Here is a 25,488-nt window from a genome sequence, read left to right as displayed (position 1 = left end):
CTGCAGTCCTGGGAAGTATTGAGTCACAAGAGGAGTGCAACTTTGTGGCTGGACAGTAGGTATGTGGAATTTGGTAGGTGACTGGAGAGAGAAGGCATGTGTTATCTGTTTCGGGACAGAGTTGAGAGGGTAATTTCAGTCTGTGAAGGTCTCCATGATACCCTTGGCAAATTTGGAGAGGGACTGCTGGGCACTACGGATGTGAAATGACCATGTATGGTCAAGCTGTATGGAAGGAAATTCATGGTACAGAATGGGTGGCAGCAGTCAAAGTGGGGGTATTGATAGTGGTTGGTAGATGTGATGCGGACACAGGTATTGATGCAGCCACACCTGAGTTGGAGGTCAACATTAAGGAAGGATGCTTGTTGGGTAGTGGAGGACCAGGTGGAATGAATAGAGGAGAAGGTGTTGAAGGTCTGGAGAAATGTGGGTAGGGCATCCTACCAAGTTGGTTAGGAATGATTCATCTAGCTGGACCATGAAAAGGTTGGCATAGGACAGAGCCCAAAGGTGACCATTGCTGTACCACAGATTTGTTTATAGGTGATGCCTCAAAGAAGAACTAATTGTGGGTGAGAATATTGTTAGTTATGACGGCACAGCAGAAGGCAGTAGGTTTGGAGTCGGTCGCACATTGGAAAGGGTAGTGTTCAATAGCAGCAAGGCCAGAGGCACTGGAGATTTTTGTGTAAAAGGAGGTGGTATCAACAGTAACAAGCTGATATCGAATGGTAAAGGAACAGCAACTGAGTGGGTCAATGGAGGACATGATTGGCGTCTTTTATATAGAAGGGTAGGTTACGGATAATAGGCTGAAGGTGTTGGTCCATAAAAGCAGAGATTCTGTTTGTGGGGGCACAGTAACCAGCCACATAAGGGCTTACTGGGTGGTTGGGTTTACTTGTATCCTTAAGCTCACAAACATAACCATTAAGGATGCCCTCTTGTGGCTGATTACAGTGCCCTCACAGAGGGAAATTCTGCTCTCCTGGACCAATACATTCAGCCTATTACCCATAACCTATGCTCCTATATAAAAGACTCCAGTCATTTCCTCCACCAACTCTCCGCAGTTCCTGTCTCTTTACCATCCGGTGCCCTGCTCATGACTAATGATGCCAACTCCCTTTGCACTAACATCCCCAATGTCCATGGCCTTGCTGCTACTGAACTCTACCTTTCTCAATGCCAAAATGACTCCAAATGTACTACCTCCTTCCGAATAAACGTGACCAACTATATCCTTATCCACAATTGCTTCTCCTTTGAAGGCATCACCTACAAACAATAGGCACGATCCCATGCCAACCATCCCATGGATCACATAGGGGGAGCCTGCTAAACCACAAACTATTCCAAACCCCTCATCTGGATTAGGTTCACTGATAACATCTTCAGAGCCTGGACTGAGAGTGAGGATGCCCTATCCAAATTACTCCAAAACCTCAATACCTTCTCCCTGATTCACTTCACCTGGTCCTCCTCAACCCAACACATCTCCTTCCTCAATGTTGATCTCCACCTCAAGGATGGCTACATCAGAACCACCAACAATACTTCACCTACGATAGCTGCCACCCATTCCATACCAAGAAGTCCCTTCCACTCAGCCTGGTCATCCAGATTCATCACACTTGTAGTGACAAACAGTCCCTTTCCAAATTTCCCAAGAGTCTCACGGAGGCCTTTGCATACTGAAATTAACCTCCCAACCTTGTACAGAAACAGCTATCCTGTGACTTCTCTCTCCAGTCACTTACCACCTTCCACATACCCATTATCCAGCCACAAAAGGGCATTCCTATCGTGTTTTGGTACCATCCCGGACTGAAGCAAATGAATCACATTCTCTGCCAAGGTTTTGACTACCTGTTTCATACCCTGAAATGGGGAATATCCCCCCTCACTATCCTCTTCCCCAGTCCCACAGTAGTACTCCACTGCCCACCAAATCTACGCAATATCCTTGTGCATTCCTACTCCACCCCTGCTCCCAACCTTTTTCTTTGTGGCTCATAACTGTGCAATAGTCCTACATGCAAGACTTGTCCCATACATCCTCCCACCACCACCGAGTAAAACCTGTCACAGACATCTACTATCCCATCAGAGGCAGGGCTATCTGTGAAAGCGACCACGTTATGTGTGCGTGCCGCTGTCTAAATGTGCATCACAACCAAACTGCTCTCTGTCCACATGATGGCCACTGATAAACTGCAGCCAAGATATGGCTGGACAACCCATTTGCTGAACATGCAGCCCAATGTGATGCGCTTCACTTTAATGTGTGATTTACAGCCCGGGTCATATGGAGTCTTCCTAGTAATACTAGCTTTTCTGAAGTGTTGGTGGGAACTCTCTCTACAACATATCCTTTCTTCCTGTAACCTCCCTGGCTTACACCTTCTCTAGTCCACGTCTCCCACCTAACTATCCTCATCCCTGCTTCCACTCCAATGCTACACATGTCTATCCCACCAATGCATCTACAAGTCCTTTCCCCTCCTCTACTTCCACCCTCCCTCCCCAGCACAGATTCTAGACACTACACCTAGAAGTCTTATCTTGACCCCATCAAGTCCCTGCACACTCCACCAGGCAGCAGTAGCATCTTCCCCCACCAGCACCTTGCTACCCCTAGCCCTCCTCCTTTCCACCTCATGCCTCCCCCTTACCGCCACCACCCATCCCTCACTGCTGCTCTGCCATGCTCAGTTGCAGTCAGGCTCTAGTGCCCTGAGACAGCAGCCATGTGCTTGAGTTGTGCTTGTGTTAATGTGTGTGTGTTTTTTACTGCACAAGAAGGACTTCCTCTTTTCCATAGTGCCTGTCTACTACTCAACGCTCCTCTGTATGGCAAGTAGCAATCTATCCTCTCCATATTGTTGTTATTCCAACCTGGACTTTCCATTGTTTGAATGCAACATCCAGGGTGTATATGAAAAAAAAAAAAAAATCCCGGGTTTTTCAAGGATTTCCCGGTTAAAAAAAACTTTCTCCTGGGTGAAAACACGCTTTTCCCGTGTTAAGTGACAGTATATTTTCCCTTATCAATCCTTTGAATGGTTATGGTTTTTATACACAGGTGTAGAATTTCCTGGCACTTTAGAAAACAAAACTCAGGGAAAAAGGCACCTTTTTGGAAATATCATTGATGTGCAGCAATATGTGTGCTGTGTATTTTCGTTTTATGAAAGTATACATTGGAATTGACAGGAATGGGGGAAAGAAATACAGTAGAAGAAGAATGGGTAGCTCTATGGGATGAAGTAGAGAAGGCAGCAGAGGATCAAGTAGGTAATAAGACGAGGGCTAGTAGAAATCCTTGCGTAACACAAGAAATATTCAATTTAATTGATGAAAGAAGCAAATATAAAAATGCAGTAAATGAAGCAGGCAAAAAGGAATACAAATGTCTCAAAAATGAGATCGACAGGAAGTGCAAAATGGCTAAGCAGGGATGGCTAGAGGACAAATGTAAGGATGTACAGGCTTATCTCACTAGGGGTAAGATAGATACTGCCTACAGGAAAATTAAAGAGACCTTTGGAGAAAAGAGCGCCACTTGTATGAATATCAAGAGCTCCGATGGAAACCCAGTTCTAACCAAAGAAGGGAAAGCAGAAAGGTGGGAGGGGTATATAGAGGGTCTACACAAGGGTGATGTACCTGAGGACAGTATTATGGAAATGGAAGAGTATGAAGATGAAATGGGAGATACGATACTGTGTGAAGAGTTTGACAGAGCACTGAAAGACCTGAGTCGAAACAAGGCCCCAGGAGTAGACAACATTCCATTAGAACAACTGACAGCCTTGGGAGAGCCAGTCCTGACAAAACTCTACCATCTGGTGAAGAAGATGTATGAGACAGGCGAAATACCCTCAAACTTCAAGAAGAATATAATAATTCCAATCCCAAAGAAAGCAGCTGTTGACAGATGTGAAAATTACCAAACTATCAGTCACAGCTGCAAAATACTACGCGAATTCTTTACAGATGAATGGAAAAACTGGTAGAAGCCGACCATGGGGAAGATCAGTTTGGATTCCGTAGAAATATAGGAACATGTGAGGCAATACTGACCCTACGACTTATCTTAGAAAATAGATTAAGGAAAGGCAAACCTACATTTCTAGCATTTGTAGACTTAGAGAAAGCTTTTGACAATGTTGACTGGAATACTCTCTTTCAAATTCTAAGGGTGGCAGGGGTAAAATACAGGGAGCAAAAGGCTATTTACAATTTGCACAGAAACCAGATGGCAGTTATAAGAGTCGAGGGACATGAAAGGGAAGCAGCAGTTGGGAAGGGAGTGAGACAGGGTTGTAGCCTCTCCCCGATGTTATTCAACCTGTATATTGAGCAAGCAGTAAAGGAAACAAAAGAAAAATTTGGAGTAGGTATTAAAATCCATGGAAAAGAAATAAAAACTTTGAGGTTCGCTGATTACATTGTAATTCTGTCAGAGACAGCAAAGGACTTGGAAGAGCAGTTGAACGGAATGGACAGTGTCTTGAAAGGAGGATATAAGATGAACATCAACAAAAGCAAAACGAGGATAATGGAATGTAGTCAAATTAAGTCAGGTGATGCTGGGGGAATTAGATTAGGAAATGAGACACTTAAAGTACGGTAGTAAAGGAGTTTTGCATTTGGGGAGAAACTAACTGATGATGGTCGAAGTAGAGGGGATATAAAATGTAGACTGGCAATGGCAAGGAAAGCATTTCTGAAGAAAAGAAATTTGTTAACATCAAGTATAGATTTAAGTGTCAGGAAGCCGTTTCTGAAAGTATTTGTATGGAGTGTAGCCATGTATGGAAGTGAAACATGGGCGATAACTAGTTTGGACAAGAAGAGAATAGAAGCTTTCGAAATGTGGTGCAACAGAAGAATGCTGAAGATTAGATGGGTAGATCACATAACTAATGAGGAGGTATTGAACACAATTGGGGAGAAGAGGAATTTGTGGCACAACTTGACAAGAAGAAAGGACCGGTTGGCAGAACAAGTTTTGAGGCATCAAGGGATCACAAATTTAGCACTAGAGGGCAGCGTGGAGGGTAAAAATCGTAGAGGGAGACCAAGAAATGAATACACTAAGCAGATTCAGAAGGATGTAGGTTGCAGTAAGTACTGGGAGATGAAGAAGCTTGCACAGGATAGAGTAGCATGGAGAGCAGCATCAAACCAGTCTCAGGACTGAAGACCACAACAACAACAACAACAACAACAACATTGGAATTAGCACCCAACGCAGCATGTTACTTTCCGAATAATTGAAATCGAGATTGTGATGTGCTTTTGTAAGCCAGTAATAGCTCATGTCACGTGATCTCGCCAGCCAACGACAGCGGATATTCAGAGCATAGGACGTGATGTAGTCAGCTAACAGCAACATCACTGTTAAGTAACATGAACACACAAACAGGGAAAGTTAATAGTTTAAATTAATATACCAGGTGATCAAAAAGTCAGTATAAATTTGAAAACTGAATAAATCACGGAATAATGTAGATAGAGAGGTACAAATTTACACACATGCTTGGAATGACATGGGGTTTTATTAGAACAAAAAAAAAAATACAAATGTTCAAAAAATTTCCGACAGATGGCGCTTCATCTGATCAGAATAGCAATAATCAGCATAACAAAGTAAGACAAAGCAAAGATGATGTTCTTTACAGGAAATGCTCAATATGTCCACCATCATTCCTCGACAATAGCTGTAGTCGAGGAATAATGTTGTGAACAGCACTGTAAAGCATGTCCGGAGTTATGGTGAGGCATTGGCGTCGGATGTTGTCTTTCAGCATCGCTAGAGATGTCGGTCAATCACGATACACTTGCGACTTCAGGTAACCCCAAAGCCAATAACCACATGGACTGAGGTCTGGGGACCTGGGAGGCCAAGCATGACGAAAGTGGCGGCTGAGCACACGATCATCACCAAATGACGCGCGCAAGAGATCTTTCACGCGTCTAGCAATACGGGGTGGCTTTCCCCTCCACCTCCCTCCTCCCCCCCCCCTAATAAAACCCCATGTCATTACAAGCATGTGTGTCAATGTTTACCTCTCTATCTACATTATTCCGTGATTTATTAAATTTTCAAATTTATACTGACTTTTTGATTACCCGGTACATAGTGTTGTTACAAGAAAAGAATAGCTTTCACATTAATATTGGTCTCTAAGGTTAATAAACTGCAAGAGAAGCTAAGTTTTCGCATATAATGTCAATATTTTTGGGCATGTTACACTTAAGATGTATCACACAATGTGCCAGTAAAATTTTTGATAATGACATAAATGTCTGATCTTCAGGGTTCGACATTCTTCTAAATGGCTCGTCATCAAAGAGCTGATTTTTAAATGAGAGTCAAACGCTCTGTGATTTAATAAATTCATGGTACATTCTTGTACATAGTTCAACTTACGTAAAAGGATATTTACTTGGAAAGTAACACTTTTCAAATCACCATTCGCAATATTTTCCCGTGACCTGTTAGAAATAGGTTCGTTTCAGCAGTTGCCAGAGGGCGTAGATAACAGGCGACACCGCGCTTGCGCAGCTAACATGACGTAGGAAGCCCGTATGTACGTACATGTAAAACATTGAAAGATCATACATTATGTCAAAAAAGAAACAAGACATCAGAGGATACTCCAAGAGCATCCGAATTTTGTGAACCATACTAAAATGTGCACATTTAACAAAAATAACTTCACTGTTCCGCAAGGTAATTAATTCTTGACTGTCAGAAAGGCGGAAATAAAATAAAATCTGAAACTAATGACATATTTTTGCCTTCCATGATATGTGAATGTATTTTAAATCACTTGATAGCTCCCAGCCACAGATATCCATTTTGTTTTCATTTGACGTGACAGTAAACGAAGGGGAAACAGCAAAATCACAAAATGTAAACATGGGTCACGTGGAGACTACCCACTATAACTCGGACAGCTCTGCGCATCAGCCCCAGATCTACGATATTTGCAAACTCGGCCAATACTAAAAAAAATCGAATTTTCAAAAATATGTTCGTCTTGTAGCGCACGTCTTTCTGAAAAGTATGAAACATAAAACATATGTGTTCGAGGAAATGTAAAACATATTATGTGGTCTTAAGTATGCCAAAGTGCAGTGGCACGCCTCTTTATAAAGCATTCTTCTACAGCACGTCTCTGTATTTCTCTCTGTGGAATTGAAACGTGTATATTTTGTAATGGATCCCATCAAAGTATATTCAGGACAGTTGAAATTGAAATGTCCTGTGGTGCCTCCCCTGCTCCCAGTCGGCCGGTTTGACAGCCTGCCCCTCTTATGAAAAAAAATCTCGCAATTAATAGCGGATGGGATTATGTGTCATTGGGCGAATAAGAGCTCTTCAGAAAATTTGTACGCTTTATTGCCTATTAGCTAATAACTTGATGTTTTGTGTGACATAAAATTAAATATAGGATACATAAAACCAATAAAGACAAGAGATGCAATCTCTTCAATCCTTAGCTCCTAGCATTTTTTTCTCTCTTATCTTGCTACAGCTTCACTTGGCATGCTTTCCTTTCTGGAAAAGAATCTATTACCTCATCAAAGTTCGTCAAACATTTTGCTACGTGAAAAATCGAAATGTCATCTAATACTGAAGAAACTGTTAACACAAACAATACCCAAGACTGGTGTGGTTTCTCGATCTGATTACGTCTATTTTGTCACTGTCTGCTAGATAAAACAAAATAGACCTTTCTAATATTGCAGAAGGGCAACGGCCTTGCCACAGTGGATCCACCGGTTCCCGTGAGATCACCGAAGTTAAGCGCTATTGGGCGTGGCCGGTACTTGGTTGGGTAACCATCCACCCACCATGCGCTGTTGCCATTTTTCGGGCTGCGCTCAGCCTCATTATGCCAATTAAGAAGCTACTCAACCGAATAGTAGCGGCTTTGGTCAAGAATACCATCATAATGACCAGGAGAGCGGTGTGCTGACCCCACGCCCCTCCTATCCGCATCCTCCTCTGAGGATGACACGGCGGTCGGATGGTCCCAGTAAGCCACTCGTGGCCTGAAGACGGAGTGTAATATTGCAGCAATTTTGTAACACACACCACACAAACAAGACTATTGTGGCACAAACGGCCATTTTTATAACGTGACAGAATATAATTCACGAAGTACCAACATCAAATGCCTATTAGGCCTACTACAAGCAAAAAGCTTTATGTTAGGAAATAGTTTCACATTTCATTCATATACACCAGTTTCTCAAGCATGAGATCGAACAGTAGTATTACGAAATTTTTATATAAATTTGGAATCGTCTTATTCTTCCATAATTTGTGCAAAGGCCCTGTTTCTTCTCCTTCCTCGTTCTAACAAACAATCTTGTCATCACCAATTCTGTAGCTATTCCTGCCATTGTCAAAATTTGTTCACTGATTAACTTCGCTAACCCTGCCAGAATCACAGGTTTAGTTATCCCACGATTACTTTCCAGTTAGGCATTATTACGTGTTCGTACAACACGTTTTCCGCATTACTTCCAGAATAGAACTTAAGCGGCTGCTAGCCAGAGACTGTACAACTGGTCCTTACTAGTGTAGTGATCTGGCCAACAATTTTCTGTTAAAATTTCATTTTCTTGGATACACCGAGAATACGTAATCTTTCTCACCTGTTATTCCTGTCAGTTGTTTATTTTCATTCTGGTAGTCTGAATCTATGGATTTCGCTAGTAATTATAACGATGCTGATCATTCGCAAACCCAATCAACCACATAATTAGATAGCGATTGGCATTCATCTGATCGGCTTTACTCTGCTCAGCTCGTATAGCCCCGTCCACTTTTGTCTGTGGAAAGTTTATTTCTAGATGCGACGGAGGATTCTCCTGACAGAGACATTACATACACTACGCATGCATTCAAAAATCAACTTATGATTCATTCAGAAATCAACTTAAAATATGTTCAAAAATGTTCAAAAACCAACAGGGAAGCGTCTCAAAATCATATAAATAATCGATAGGCAAATGTGCGCTGGATGCTAGGTGCTTTGTGAAACAAGTTTTTTTTCCTCAAGAATATGAATTTGGCACACCCTTTTCCCGGTAGCATCTAGCTGCTTGCTGCGACTGCTTGCACAGCCAACAGCCACATTCCTGTAGCCAGAAGCGGGAGAATCTACTACTCAAATGCGACTGAACTGCGCATGAGCCCGCTTGTAACTTCTAAAACGAATCTAATGTAAACAGTTGTGACTTCACGCTCATCGGAGGCAATCTGTTGTTATGAACAGGGTGTATATGTGGACAAGGAAAAAAATTCTCGGATTTTTCCCGGATTTCCCGGTTAAAAATACACTTTCTCCCGGGTGAAAATACACTTTTTCCATGTTAAGTGACAGTATACTCTTCCTCGGCACACTAAAACTCATCAATCCTTTGAATGTTTATGGTTTTATATACCAGAGTAGAATTTCCCGGCACTTTAGAAAACGAAACTCAGACCTTCGACGTGCAGCAACATGTACGCTGAATATTTTCGTATTACGAAGGTATAAATTTGAATTCCACCAAACACCGCATGTTACTTTCCGAAACATTGAAATCGAGATTGCGATGCGCTTTTGTAAGACAGTCATGGCTCATGTCTCGTGATCTCGCCAGCTGATGGCAGCATAGGACTAGTGATGTAGTAAGCCAATAGCAAGATCACTCTTCAGTAGCGTGAACACACACATAAGAAAAGTTAATGGTTTAAATTAATATACATAGCATTCACATATAATACTGGTCTCTAAGATTAATAAGCTGGAAGAGAAGATAAGCTACCACATATAATGTTGATCTTTTTTGCACGTGTTATACTTTAAGATACATCACACAAATGTGCCAGTAAAATTTTTAATAACGACGTAAATGTCTGATCTTTTGGGCTCGAAGTTCTTCTAAAAGGTCGTCCTCAAAGAGTTGATTTTTAAATGAGAGTCAAACGCTTTTTGATTTAAGAAATTCATTGTACATTCTCGCACATAGTTCATCTTGCGTAAAAGGAAATCTACTTTGAATGTAACGATTTTCAAACCACCATTCGCAATATTTTCCCACGACCTGTTAGAAATAGGTTCATTTCAGCAGTTTCCAGAAAGCGCCACATAACAGGTGTCACTGGGCTTGCACAGCTACGATGACGCAGAAAGCCCATATGTTCGTATGTGTAAAACATTAAAAGATTTTACATATGTCATAAAAGAAACAAGACATCAGAAGATACTTCAAGAGCGTCGGAATTTCATGAACCATACTAAAATGAATAATTCGGCTTAAAATGCACATTCGTATGTAAATTTTCTTGGAGCACCAGTACTGTATTAACTACTGTTTGGTTTTTTATTGTGGCATAATGCAATACGTGCACTTGAAATGCAGCAAACAGTTGAAACTAGCCAATAGTGTGAAATTAAACACTTCCTTTCAAATTAATTGACTGCCTCAGCAGAAAAGATTAATTTTAAGCCAAATCTCTTTAGCAAACTGGCAAAAATAACTTCATTGTTCTGTAAGGTGATTAATGCTTGACTGTCAGAAAGGTGGAGATAAAATCTGAAACTAATAACATATTTTCGCCTTCCGTAATTATGTGAACGTATTTTAATTCATTTGATAGCTCCCAGCCACAAAAATCCGTTTTGTCATCATTTAACGTGAGAGCAATAAACAAAGAGGAAACAACAAAATCACTGAATGTAAACACAGGTCATGTGGAGATTCCCCACATCAACTCAGACTGCTCTGTGCATCAGCCCCAGATTTATTATATTTCCGAACTGGGGCAATATTAAGTAGTGGCGCCCAGCCACCCTTCTGCCACCAGAAACAGGAGAATGTACTACCCATACGCGACTCAACTGCACATGCTCAAGAGCCTGCCCGCAACATCTCAAACGAATCTAATTTAAACAGTTGTCACGTCACGTTCATCGGAGGCAATTTGTTATAAAGCATTGCATCGTCTTCTTAAAGCCTTTGACACACATTGCTGTTAGCAGATGCTTGTATGAGCACTGTTTTGTTGTTGTATATGGTGCATTTCCTTTGTAACTTAAGTTTTTTTTGTTTCCTCTCTCGTTTGTATTTTGTTGCTGCAGTATTATTCTGCAGTAGTGGGATACAGTAATATCCTTTGTTAGAGTATTGGTTCTTACCAGTCAAAATCACAAAAATTTAACTGAAAACCAAAACAACAAAAAATTTCCGGAATTCTAAACAATTCCTGGGTTTTTCCCGGTTTTCTCCCGGATGAAAAAATTCCCGGATTTTTCCCGGATCCCCAGTTGTCCCGGGTCGTATACATCATAAACATTTATTGTCTAATCAACATCACAAATATTACCAAAATTATATATTCTCTGGGGACTTGGCACTTCTCCAAAGTAGGCCAGCAATATTCGGAACTTCTACATGCCTGTCTGCACAGGTACTTCCTCTCACAAAGTTACTGCAATCGTCATCCCTCTTGAAGACATGGGAACAAGCTCTGCCTCCATGTATTGTAAATATGCATTAGCGGAAAAACAAAACTGAGTTCTGAGCTCCCACATAAGAAGCAGTGTAAACAACAGAGGTAATTGTCAGCTACATACTTTGTGTTACTGAAACTTAGGTCACTGTTTGTATTGACATGTTAAATAGAGACATCATCTGCTTGAAGTTATGTATCAGTTATCAGAATAAATGCAAAATGAGGAGCAGAAAGCACAACTTAAAACAAAAGGAATGGAATGCTACCTATTCTTTTTTGACATCCAGTGGATATCACACATTTTAACAAAACTACAGTAACATGAAGCACAAATGAAGAAAAAGAATGAAGAAATGAAACAAGAATGAATCAGCCTGGTCCCCTGAAGCTTCTGTTGCACTAACAGTCTCACTATGACACGTATGTATATTCCCCCACTTACCACTAGTACAGTATAACCCCACTTTCACATTCCCGGAATTGACGTTTTCCCGCCGTTTACGACATATATTTATTGATCCCGTCAAATTTCCTATGTCCACAATGATAATTTGCACCCTATTTTGCGTCAACATATTTATAATTTTCCCGTGATTTATGCATTACGAAAAAATGTTTGTGGAGAAAAAATGACATTGGCATATGTTGGCCATCCAATAGTGTTTACAAATATTACGTGGTTAAGTTTCTTGACACCAGGGCACTCTACTCAGTGGATTTGAACCAGTAAATGTGTAAAAGTTATAACAATTCATGCTGTATCTCCTGCTGCTGCCAAACTCTACTTGGTGTGGTGGTTGATGGGAGTAACTAGGTTTGTTCAAGTGAAGATAACATGACCAATCACAACCATTTCCGAACTATCTCTGCTGTGCAAATGTAATTTCGTGATTGTTGTGATCATCATGACACCTTGGTTGAACCATATTTAGCGTGTTTCGGTGTATGGCCACTTGGAGCGCTAGTTGACAAAGTCATTCATTCACTTTGCGTTCCTCAAACGTTTTTAGTTTGAACACAGCACCGGTTACGTATTTTATTCATGCTGAGCAAAAAGTGTTTCAAGAATTTATTCTCGTTGTCAAGTGCAGTATTTACGTATGTGTGGTGTCACCGCCAGACACCACACTTGCTAGGTGCAGAGCCTTTAAATCGGCCGCGGTCTGGTAGTATACGTCGGACCCGCGTGTTGCCACTGTCAGTGATTGCAGACCGAGCGCCACCACACGGCACGTCTAGAGAGACGTCCTAGCACTCGCCCCAGTTGTACAGCAGACTTTGCTAGCAATGCTATACTGACAAATACGCTCTCATTTGCCGAGACGATAGTTAGCATAGCCTTCAGCTACGTCATTTGCTACGACCTAGCAAGGCGCCATTACCAGTTTATATTGAGATTGTAATTAATGTATCAACAAGAGCGATGTTCTCCAATTATGGATTAAAGTTAAGTATTCAAGCAACTCCGTACTTTATTTAGTAGACTCAACTCCTTTAACTGTTCCAGACCTCACGCCAGTCTGCGTGAGCTTAAACGTGTGCATTTCGGCCTCCTCTAGCAACACGCTGTTGGCTCTTCTGCCAACACATCAGTATGTATTTTATGTGATGTTACACAAACAAAAAACATGAGTGATTGTGTGTGTGTGTGTGTGTGTGTGTGTGTGTGTGTGTGTGTGTGTGTGTGTGTGTGTGTGTGTTTCTACATAACTGATGAGGCACAGTACTTGCTAACTTCAAAAAGATGACTACAGTGCAACAGATGCAGAATAACACATATTCAAACACCATATAAAATACTTCCTACATATTTGCACTTGGGAATGAGAAAAAAATTTTGAAACGCGTTATGCTAAGCATGAAAAAATATGTAACTAGTGCAGTATTTCATTATTTAAATAATGAACGACAGCTGCAGGCTTTCAAAAACATCGGTTATGACGTGAAATCGAGTCAAATGTTCCTACTTCCTAGACAGTTATCAGTTCCCTTCCTACACAGTTATCAGTTCCAGTTACATCAGTGGTTTTTATTAGATAATAAACCTTCATTAGGTAATAAACATGTCCCTGACAAGTCTTTTGTTGCCTGTTATGAACATATATCATACATAAAGTGCAAGGGGGTATCCTATACGTAACTTTTACAGCTTAAAACGTTACATTTTACATTTTCCCGCATTTTACACCATTTTTTGGAAGTCCCTTGAAAAGTGTAAAAGTGGGGTTTCACTGTATCTGAAATGCTGATGTTGACACTGAGGCTGCCAATGGCTGTTTTCATTACTATGTCCTCCCTCCACTACTACTCCTCAAGCTATTTTACCTATCTGCAAATTCCTTTACAGTCTATCCCATTAACAGCCTGAAAGCAAGCACTTGCAAGACTGAACAGATTTTCAGAAGACATTTCACCTGTAATGTTGCACTCCCTAAAGTGACTTTTTAGTTTTGCCCACAATAGCTCCGTGGCATTTAAATAACAATTGTATGGCAGCAAGCAAACTACATTGTGGCCCTTGCTTGTGGCCAATAGTCAACCGAATATGGTTGTGCAGGTGACCAGTTCTCCCAAATGTGGAGCGCAGAACCTTCTTTGACATGGTCTCATAGCATCAGATTCTTCTCTCCTGCAGTCATTTTATCATAAACATTTTTCTCTCATATTTTCTGGGCACTTTGTTGTCTTGCCTGTTGTGATAAGGTGCACTGTCCATGATTATTACAGAGGGAGAGGACAATTTGGGAGCACAAGTTTTTCAAACCATTTTTTTTAAATTAGTAGAAGTTGATTTGCACCAGAACTTTAGATGTGCTTGGCTAACAAATCCCTTTTTGGAACACACACTTCCATATTAATCTTATCAGATGCTTCCCCACACAGTAACACCGACATCATCATCTTTCTTTTGCCAGCATTTGCTGCACATTAAGTGACTGTCCATTCAAGATTCATCCAAATCAGATCTTTCCGTGTCAGCCTCCCTAATATTTTTCATCTCCACGAGGTACCTGGACCACCAATGCACAATGTCACCATGTTCCAATAATAGAGTTATCTTGTTTTCAACCTTTCTTGATATGAAACCAATGGACATCAGCTCCCTTTGATTTCCTCACTACTTCTCCTAAGCTGAAGAGAAGGAAAAGATGCTTTTTCTTTTTTTTTTTTTTAATAGGGAATTTAAATTGTGTTCAACAATGAATCTTTTCAGAAATGGTTTTAAATATATTATTATTAATATATCTAAAAACAAAGATGATGTGACTTACCAAACGAAAGCGCTGGCAGGTCGATAGACAGGTCTAGATATATTTAGATATATTTTTCCCACGTGGAAATTATATTATTAATATATGTATCTATCTTTTTACACAAAGTGCACTGTCATTGGTATAGCACATATATAGAAGTATTTGGACCAAATGCATAGCTGTTTAGAATTACTTTCTAATAGAATTACAGCTGAAACTAATCTCTTCTTGCCAGGATTTTCTGAGGATACATCTAATTGACTGCTGTTACATTCTCTAATTCTAGCAATGCTACACAGACTCTTGCCAGTGTGCATCACAGTTCTGAGAGAAGACTACGTAATTGAATGTAATGGTTCTTTTTTGAGTTTTCTCAGCATCACAGCACCTCACCAAATGTGACATCATTTTCCAGCACTCACTCCTTATAAATGGCTTGCTTTTCTGGAGTGGGATGTGCCAGCAACCAAATCACCACTCATTTTTGAAAAGATCACATTGAGAACAGTGCAACAAAACATAGACACGACAATACAGCACAGTGACAAAGCATATGACAAAGCAGCCAACATCAGATAATGGCACACTGCACATTTCTCAACAAACATCTGGAAATTGCTACAGCCTGAAGTCTCCCGACTGCTACTGATCGGAACTAGGGAGTCCGCATAACAATCTATAATTCCTACAACAGAATATTGAAAGATTGTACCTTTTACAAAAAAAAGTGATCTCCCTAGTCAACAACTGTCAACTTCAACAAACTCACTCACTTTGTATCTTTCTCTTCTGTTTAACCTTATAGCTATCTCTAATGTGTCCTTAATGGTTTTTTATTCATTCGCCTGTTTCTACAATGTTGCTCGACATTTTCAGAGGTCACAGTCTGCATAAATTGACAGTTTTATTCTGCTCAGTCTGAAATGATCTATGATTAATTGCTTGCTGTGGAACTGTTTATCCGCCTAATATGCTGGAGAGGTTTTATGACGCAATACTAGCAGGTAATAGTGATGTAATCAGTGTCTCTCTGACTCCCAACTCTTTCTGCAGAGACAGCTGCTATGTCTGTTTCATAGTATTTACTTACTCAGAGTCAGACAGACAGACATTAGACCCACTGAATAAACGATTTAAGTTAACAATGAAAGTCCCAAATCCAACAAACAGCCTAAAAAAGACATTCTGCAAATATCTATTGTCACTTAAGGAACTGCCTGTGCTCCATATAGCCTCAAACAACAAACTACTACAATAAAAAAAAAAAAAAACTGACAGAAAGTCGCTCTAAAGCTACCAACCTCAATGAAAGCAAGTTTTTAAATGTAGAGCGTGACATTTTCATACACATGCAATAAATGATCTGCTAGACTGCATTCAACAACTCTTGCCTCAAAAAGTTTTATGGAATGAAGTACTATACTTCTCATCAACCACAAAATTGTACTCCAGTTTGTTCAAGTATTTATTTCCACTGTGAGTATACTGATATACTCGCATTTTATGTTCAATATTTTCTTAAAAATCAAAGTGGGGGCAATTACTTTATGGAGATAAACATTACCTATCTGATTCTTTTATGGATGCCTGTGGAATAACTACTGCATAATTACCACATCTAATATCTTTAGTGGATTACTAAGTTTACTCTTGTCCGCTCCGTTACACTGCATTCAAGTCTTGTTGTGCCACTATAGCATATCAGTAAAAGTATTAAATTCTGATGCAATTTGATACAAACCTTGTAATTTGTATATGCACTTTTAACAGCATCATACAATTTCATATAATGAGCGCTGCTGGCAAATAATCCAATGGGTGTTCCACGGTTTGTCTTCTTTTCATCAACTTTATCCTCTTTCTCTGCAACAAGCAAATGAACTGAAAAAAATCTAACTATAACAAAAAAATATTGAACAGTAAAATGATTCTGACTGAAAACGAAACCAGTTTCACAATTAAATAATACTTTACCCACAAGGACAAACTGCAGCACACACACACACACACACACACACACACACACACACACACACACACACACACACACACCAGAGGAGAAACCCAGCGCTGCCCAGGTATTTATTTACAGCTGTGCGTCCCCATCAATACCACATACTGTCTGGCGTTGTGCTTAATGTTTATGACATCACTTCATCTAAATTACATGTCATACAATGCTACAATTTTGTAGGTACATTCAGCAGCATATGTGGATGCTGTCTGCAAAATGTGTTGTGAATGGAGTTAATAGCAAAAAAGTGAAAAATTTAACCAACATGCACAATGCAGTAGTTTTTCACACACCTCATTGTTTATGATGTTGTATCTCCTGAACTGTGTGTTGCACAGTGATATAATACCGTAGGTACACTGACTGGCATGTGTGGGTACCGTCTGTGAAATCTATTGTGAATAGCATTAGTAGCAAAGAAGTAATAAATTTAAATGTCATACATGATGTGGCAATTTTTCATGCATCTCATTGATTGTGATGTCACATCTCCTGAACTATGTGCCCTACAATGATATCATTTTGCACTTTTACATTCAGTGGTATAACTGCATACTGTCTGTAAAATGTGTCACAAATATATAGGATCTGGAAAAATGTAGCATCTATTTTTGGCAAAACTTGCATCTATTTTTTGTAAAATTCGCATCTATTTTTGTTGAAACTAACATCTTTTTTGCTGTAAATTAGACACACAAATTTATAGGGTTATCATGCTACCTGAGTGAATACAGACAAAGCCTTAGTTCTTTGAAACTGACAGTTTAAAAAAAGTGCTAATTGGAAACTTTTTGCATGGAATGTTCGCTTTTCCAAAACCTTCAACACTTTTTTCTTCCAAAATCGCCTTTGTTTTCTTTGTTTGGCGGTATTTATACTTTCAAAAATTATTGTTCTGTTGAAAAGCAGCAGCATTTTCCTGCGGGTGAACTGAACGAATCTCCGATTTAAGATGTTTCTGGACACTGTTTGTCTTTTCCTATCCAAAGACTAAAAATTCTGTAGACTATTAATTTCGCCCATTCATGGGCATTTATAGCTGTGCAACCGACACTTGACAACACTACAGATAAAACTGAGAAGGCAGTTAGCGTAGAGGTGGAATCGAACATGCGGAACTGTATTTTAATGTTAGGGGAAAAATTTCAGTGCAGTACAAAAATGTAACAGATTTTGTTTTCCAATCACTATAGCGCCGAGAGTGGGCACTATAGGATATCGTGGCAGATAGTTGTGAGCATTAACACATGAGAATTTTGACCATCAGAGGGGATAGGAGAGGTGTGGGCAAACAAGCCCCGCCTCCCTCTCTCAACACACCTGCCTACAGCAGAACTGACGCACTGTCAGAGATTGCGCATCTCTTCTGGTGTTGCAAGGGTCATAATCGAAATCCATGACGGTCCAGGAGTAGTCACTTCACTTATTTCAAAATAAGAAAACAACGAGCAACGCACAACACTACCTATTCAGGGGAGGCTATAGCGCAATTGCTTCTTGAGGTTCGTCGTTAACGATGTAGTTCAGGCCCATCGTCAAGTGGTATTTGATCAACCACTGTTCAATACATCCACCACCTAATTTGCCATGTTAAAAGTGTCCACACTGCATTAGCTAACAAATGCGTGTGTTTCTTTATTATAAAATGCTAGGTCTCAAGACTGAATACTACGTTGCATTATGCGTCGTGTATCTTAACTAGATCAATCTCAACTGCCCACAATTGGCATGGCACCAGATCACCGAGTGCATGATACACATCACTGCAGTCATATACTTTTTATTTTGCAAACAGGTTCTTACACACATTATCTTTTCAAATTAGTCTTCGCCAGATGATCTACGAGGGCTGTTCAATAAAGAATTATCATAATTTCTCACGCTAAAACTTAATCTTATGATATTCTGTTAGCTTAATGAGCAAAAAACATGCTGTAGTAGTTTCATTGTTGGGACTCCTGGTTCTCGCCTGTGAGAGGCACACAAGGTCACACATGTTCAGTATCGCCTACGGCTACAATGGAGGTAGCACGTGAGGAACAATATGCGGCTTTGAATTCCTGCTTTGGTCTCAACAAATCTTCAGCTGAGGCCTATATGATGTTACAGGAGGCCTATGGAGAGTCTGTTCTTCCCTACAGCACAGCTCGAAGGTAGTTTAAAATGTTTAAATAGGGGAGACAATCAATTTCAAAGGAAGATGGACCCGGTGTTCCAGTTACTACTCTTACGGAAGAAAACATCAACACTGCTGCTGTCATTGTGAGAGAGGATCGATGAATTACCTTAGGATCATTTTCTGAAATACTGAACATTTCATTGGGTGCCACCCACACATTGGTGACAGAAAAATTACACAAGACGTGTTTGTGCTCGATGGGTTTCACGACTGTTGATTCCTGAACAAAAGGACATTCACAAGCAAGTCTGCATGCAGTTAAGTTAATGTTAGAGGAAGAGTTTCTTTCAAATGTAATCACTGCTGCTGAAACTTAGCTACATCATATTGATCTTGAGAGCAAACAGCAAACCTCAGTGTGGAAATCTCCTTCACCACCAACCCCCAAAAAAGCAAAAGTAGTTGCTTCTGCTGGGAAAGTTATGGTCATCTCATTCTCTGATATTCATGGAATGGTTTATCAACATGTTGTACCTGCACACATATTAGTAACTGGACAATACTAGAGGGATGTCCTGAAAACATTGCAAGTCCATATCAGGCGCAAAAGACCACATTTCCGTGTAGCAGGCTGGATGCTGCACCACAATAATGCGCGGCTGCATATTGCCAATGTTGTTGCTAAATATCTTGCAAAAATCAATGTGAAGGCCATCCCTCACTTTCCCAATAGTCCAGATTTAGCCCCATGTGGCTGTTTTGTATTCCCTAACATAAAGAAACACCTTCATGGGAGGCATTATCAATCAGCAGAAGCGGTGGTGAAGGCTGCAGAGGCGATTTTGAAGGACCTCTCAAAAAATGGTTTCCAACATGTATTTGAAGACTGGCAGAAATGCTGGAACAAGTGTGTCGCACTCATGGGAGACTACTTTGAGTACAACCATCAAAATTATGAGGATCAGTATCGGTATGTTGTCAAAAAAAATTATGATCATTCTTTATTGAACAGCCCTCGTAAATACCAGTAACTGAAAATTAAATACATTTTCGATATTTATATGCAGGAAATAAAGCTATTTCAAACTATCTCTGATAAAATAGGACATCTCGACACAATTCGCTATGAAACTGCATCTATTAAGTAATTTCCCATTTTTGCATTTTGAGGCATAATTTGCATCTACTTCGCATTTACCGCAAAATGTGAATTTTTCTGGTCCCTATTAATACAGTTAGTAGTAAAGAAGCAATAAATTAAACTTCATGCCTCATGCAGTACTTTTGCTGCACAAACAGCGGAAAAAACTAAGCAATAAACATTTTACTTTCATCATTTTTAAGGCATTGTCAGTGAGAAAAAATGTGTGCAGGTTTGAAATTGTGTGTAAACCTTGTTGTAAGTTGCTAAATGCACAAATAATGGATGGATGAAGGTTGTGAATTTACGTGTCGCGGGCTGCACTTCTGATTCATCCCCCCCCACCACACACACCCTTTTGATAGGTAGGGGTTCTCACACTCACAGAAACTGTCACCTAACATTACAGTACATGTGTAACAAGTTTGGCTGAAATTGGTCCAGTGATTCAGGAGAAGAGGTGGGAAACACACACACACACACACACACACACACACGTGCAAATGCGCGAGCTGTTAACAGCCCAAGGTCGTTTCTTGCAACCTCATATCCAAGCCTCTTGATCCTTGTAAATAAAAAGTAAGTGGTAAAAATAAATAAATAAATAATATTGTCATCATTTCATACTGGATTTTAAACTGTTTGATAAAAATAAAGGCACCTTAAGATTAATGTAAAAGATAGTCTTGTAAATAGAGAGCATGTTGTTATATTTTTCACTGAGAAGCTGTATTCCACCTGTTCACTAACTGATATGTTCCAAATCATAGTGGGAGACCAAAGTTACGGTCCACAGAACATGTAGCTAAATGTTTAAATATATGCAAATGATCAAATGATGCACTACTATTGCATTTTAATATAGAATCAATACTTGACTCAGTGAAACTTGTTCATTTATATCAAACCAGTGATATTTGGACCACCTTGAGTTACCACTTCATGAGCCTCAATGCCAAATAACGGACTTTTTGCACATGGAAATTACCTGCTCCTTCGAATTGTTAGTGCAATGTTCTGCATTCTCAAATTCTTATTTGTATTCCACAGTTATCATTCTCTACTACTGGAAGGAAATCAGATCTCAGATTTAACAAATCTGGTCCTTTTGTCTTACAGTCATTTTTAGTGTAATGCACAAGTAGATCACTCATATGAACACTTACTTCACAACATAATTTGTATTTTCAAATATCACATACTGTTTGACGACATATTTTTTTCTGTTCTCATATTATCATTAACCCTCTCGACACGAGGTGCATTCCGGCACTCTCCTCCTACCCGTAGCCAGTGACTGAGGGGGTACCGGTGCATTTCTCCATACCCCTATGCAATGACTGAGAGCCTGCCAACCCGCACTGGTGCATCACTTTTACATCTACCTCACTCTAGGCGATTTGTCGGTGATTCTGAAAGGCTTAGAGAACCATGAGCATGTCTTTGTTTTTCTAACATCCATTGCAGTCGCCTGCAGCAATTCTGCAAACTCAAGGTAAGTAGAGCACACTTTTTACACATTTTGATTCAATTGTTACGTTGAATCCTTAAATAAATAAATATATTTTTACAATCTAATCAAGATACAATCACATGTTATAGTAGGTTAATGGAACAAATAACTTTTTTTAGTAACTCCCTGTCTAAACATGTATGTTATTCTGATTGGTTTAACACTTAACAATAATATTTTCCATACATTTTTTTCCATCCTACAAAATTAACTTATTTTCCAATCAGAATGGTTTGCACTACAGGAAGAAAAAGATGGTCTGACAGGTCTGAACCCATTCCACCACCTTCCTCAGATCCCATGCCTTCAACATTAGCACCCACACTGCACACTTCCCTCTGCGTCTAGGACGCTTCTTGCAGCAACAAGGTTTCTGAACGTTTTTTGAACTCTGACTGACAATTTATGATCAGAGTCAACCAAAGACTCTGATGGAGAAACAGATAATAATGCAGTTGTCACAAAATCACTTACGAAGTGTTCTTATCCTATTTGTGCTCCATTCTTGTTAATGTCTACTGTACACATTTTATTTGAATAATATTGATTTCTTTTGTAAAATATGGCTGAAAAACAAACATTTGTTTACACTTCCTTACTTTATATCTGACATTGCAGACATTGGTAAAATGATGTATCTCAAATACACAAAACTGGATTTCTGGTTTGTCTTTCATGTATGTTCATTTACTTTTGTTTAGTTCCAAGCAAGTGAGGACCACACTCTTCACTAAAAAACTTCTGAGGATCCCGACAGATGAAGAAGAGGACATCCCGGGAAACATCAGTGAAAATAATGATGAGTAGTTCCTGGTGGATAAAATTTTTGTTCTACTTCTTGAAGGAGTCGAGGATTCCAATGAAGATGATGAGTCCCAAGCACCTCACTTGACACTTCAGATAGGTGTACCTTCAGCTGCTCCAAATAGACGTCCCTAGAAAAGGGACCAGGCAAGCCACCGCACCACTGACGTACCTTTTGAAATAAATCCTGAACAAACTGTTGACATGACTCATCTAAATACCCCATTAGACTACCTAAACCTCTTACTAACCAATGAACTCCTTGAGCGTATTGTGACACAAGCAAATGTTTATGCCCAATATTTAGGCAGAATGGCCACAAATTCTAATACACTGGTAAAAAAAAGGAAGCCCCAGGAGGTAGAAAAATTCAGAATGCTTCTTGGTTTACTTTACCACATGGGAACCATTCCACTGAACAGACTAAGTGATTAATGGAACACTAATTTTGCACTTTTTGGATTACCATTGGCTATAAACAAGGACTAAGATTTGGAACATTAAATATACAAACACTAACTGGAAAGGTGGAGGAGATGGTATGGTACAATGGAAAGAACCTATTGGGGTTAGCTGAAGAACCTATTGGGGTTAGCTGAAACAAGATGGAAAGGAGAAGGAAGGAGAGAACTGAGGAAAGGCTACCGACTGTAATGGAGTGGAAATGAGGAGGGTAGGAGAAATGGAGTCAGAATAATAGCAAGAGATGGATTAAAAGAGAAAGTGAAGAGAACAAGTGACAGTATGATGAAGACCAAAGTATCACTCAAGGGGGTTACCACAGAGGTAGTACAAGTGTATGCACCGCAGGAGGGTTGCACTTCTGAGGTGAAGCAAGAGTTTGAAGAGGAAATGCAGAAGCGGATGGGAAGGAAGAATATGATAGTAAAGGGGGATTTAAACACACATGTTGGAAGAGAAAGACAAGGCTGCGAAAGTGTGCTTGGACCAGAGGGTTTGGGCTGCCGAAATGAGGAAGGTGGAAGACTACTGGAGTTCTGTCAAAGGAATGGCTTGTTGGTTGGGAACTCTTGGTTCAGGAAAAGAGAGAGCCACAAGATTACCAGGTATAGTCAAGACAAGAAAGTCGATAGTTGACTATTTCCTGTACTATAGTGAGATGAATAGGAACATCACTGACATTAAGGTAATACCATCAGAGGCCTTGGATAGAGACCTCGTTTGCTGGTAATGAACCTGAGAAAGACTAAGGATAACCACGAAAGATGTACAAGGGTATGGAAGTTGAAGGAGGAAAAAAGCAGGCTACAGTACCTACAAATAGTAAAGAAAAGCATCCCAAAGGATGAACCAAAAATGGTAGAAGACGAATGGGGTAGATTCAAGGTAACATTAGTAAGTGTGGCGGAAGCAATATGTGGGAGGACAAGCAACAAAGAGAGATGGGAAGAAACACCCTGGTGGAATGAGGAAACAAAGGATATAGCCTTTAGGGTACATTTCGAGAAGAGAACAGTAGAGATAAGAGAAGAGTAGCAGGTAAGAAAGAAAGAAGCAAAAAGAGTGGTGGTGGAGGAAAGAAGAAAGTGGATGGAACAGTGGACCAGAATGATGGAGGAGGATAGTGAAGGTTCAAAAGGGGTGTTATATGGGGTGATTAAAAGTAAGAGGAAGAAGAACGTTACAACAGATTATGCTCGAATGGTGAACAAAAGTGGACAATATGTAGAGTATAAGGAGGAACTCAAGAATATGTGGAAGGAGTATTTTGAAGAACTCCTGAACCTGAATGAGGAGGAACAAGCAGAGGAGAAAAATGAGGAGGAACAGCAAATAGAAAAACACCTTACATGGGGGGAAGTGGAAGAGGCATTGGGCAAGATGAAGGGAGGGAAATCACCAGGTCTGGATGAGCTAAGTGTAGAGATGGTGAAAGCAGCAGGAGAGGGGGTGGGGGTTACAATGGCTATGTCAAGTAATGAAAATTGTGTGGAGACAGAAGATGATCCCAGGAGAATGGAAGAAGGGAATAACTGTCCTGATCTTTAAGAAGAGAAATAGAAAAGAGTGCAAGAACTATCAGTGGATAACATTGATGAGTCACTGCAAAGATTTTAGAGAAAATTTTAGAAGCACGAATTCAGACAAATTAGAAGGAAGAATGAGAGAAGAGCAACATGGCTTCAGAACAGGAGGGTCCACAGTGGATCTAATTTTGCAATAAGACAATTGCAGGTACATCACTACGAATATGGAATAGATCTACTAATGACCTTCCTGGACATTGAAAAAGCGTATGATAGTGTACGTAGAAGCTAAGTGTGGAAAGCCCTGGAGAACAGAGGAGTAGCAAAACAGATAATTTGGAGGATAAGGGAAGTGTACCATGGAAGTGTGAGCTGTGTGAAAAATGGATGAGAGAGATCAGCTTGGGTCGAACAGAAGAATGGCTTGAGGCAGGAAAGTGCACTGTCAACATTACTCTTCATTTTATTGATGGGTGATATAATGAGTACAGTAGCACAAGTAATTGGTGAAAGGAAGATGAAAGCTATGGTGTTTGGAGATGATATGATCATTTGGGGGAATAAGGAGGAGGAAGTACAAGAGCGGTTGGACGTATGGGAACGAACAGTACAAGAATATGGGATGAAATTTAGTATAAGTAAGAGTGAGATGATCATCACAACTGGAATAACAATTGGTGGGGAACAATTGAGGAGAGTGGAGAGTTTCAAGTACCTAGGAAGCCTGATACAGGAAGATGGAAAAAACAACAGAGAAATAAACAAGTGGGAGAGAAAAGCAGAAGCATTTCGGAAGAGTGTCAGAAGCCTGATATGGAGCAAAGATGTACTCCAAATCAGGAAAAAGGTTATATATCAGTCATACTATGTCCCGAACCTGACATTTGCATCAGAAACCTGGGTTATGAAAGGAAGAGAGAAAAGCAAAGTACAAGCTAGTGAGATGAAATTCTTGAGAAACAGTATTGGAGTGACAAAGATAGACAGGTTAAGAAATGAGAAGATCAGACTGTTAATGAAGGTGGAACCATTACAGGAGGAGATAGAGAAATCAAGGCTGGGATGGCATGGACACATTAAGAGAATGGAGGAGAAGAGGATACCCAGAAGGATACACGAGAT

General features: G+C 40.0%; 1 protein-coding gene across 1 annotated transcript in view; it reads right to left on the bottom strand.

The window, feature by feature from the left end:
• Positions 1 to 25,488, bottom strand: part of LOC126229606 (huntingtin-like) — a 549,560-nt gene that overhangs the window by 315,722 nt on the left and 208,350 nt on the right. Inside the window, exon 19 of the mRNA XM_049942347.1 lies at positions 16,529 to 16,650. Coding sequence (XP_049798304.1) covers positions 16,529 to 16,650 — 122 coding nt within the window. The remainder of the gene's footprint in view (positions 1 to 16,528; positions 16,651 to 25,488) is intronic.

Source organism: Schistocerca nitens, unplaced genomic scaffold, assembly GCF_023898315.1.
Source record: "Schistocerca nitens isolate TAMUIC-IGC-003100 unplaced genomic scaffold, iqSchNite1.1 HiC_scaffold_376, whole genome shotgun sequence".
NCBI lineage: Eukaryota > Metazoa > Arthropoda > Insecta > Orthoptera > Acrididae > Schistocerca > Schistocerca nitens.
The sequence above is the reverse complement of the archived record's forward strand: the minus strand, read 5'-3'. Positions and strand labels throughout refer to the sequence as shown.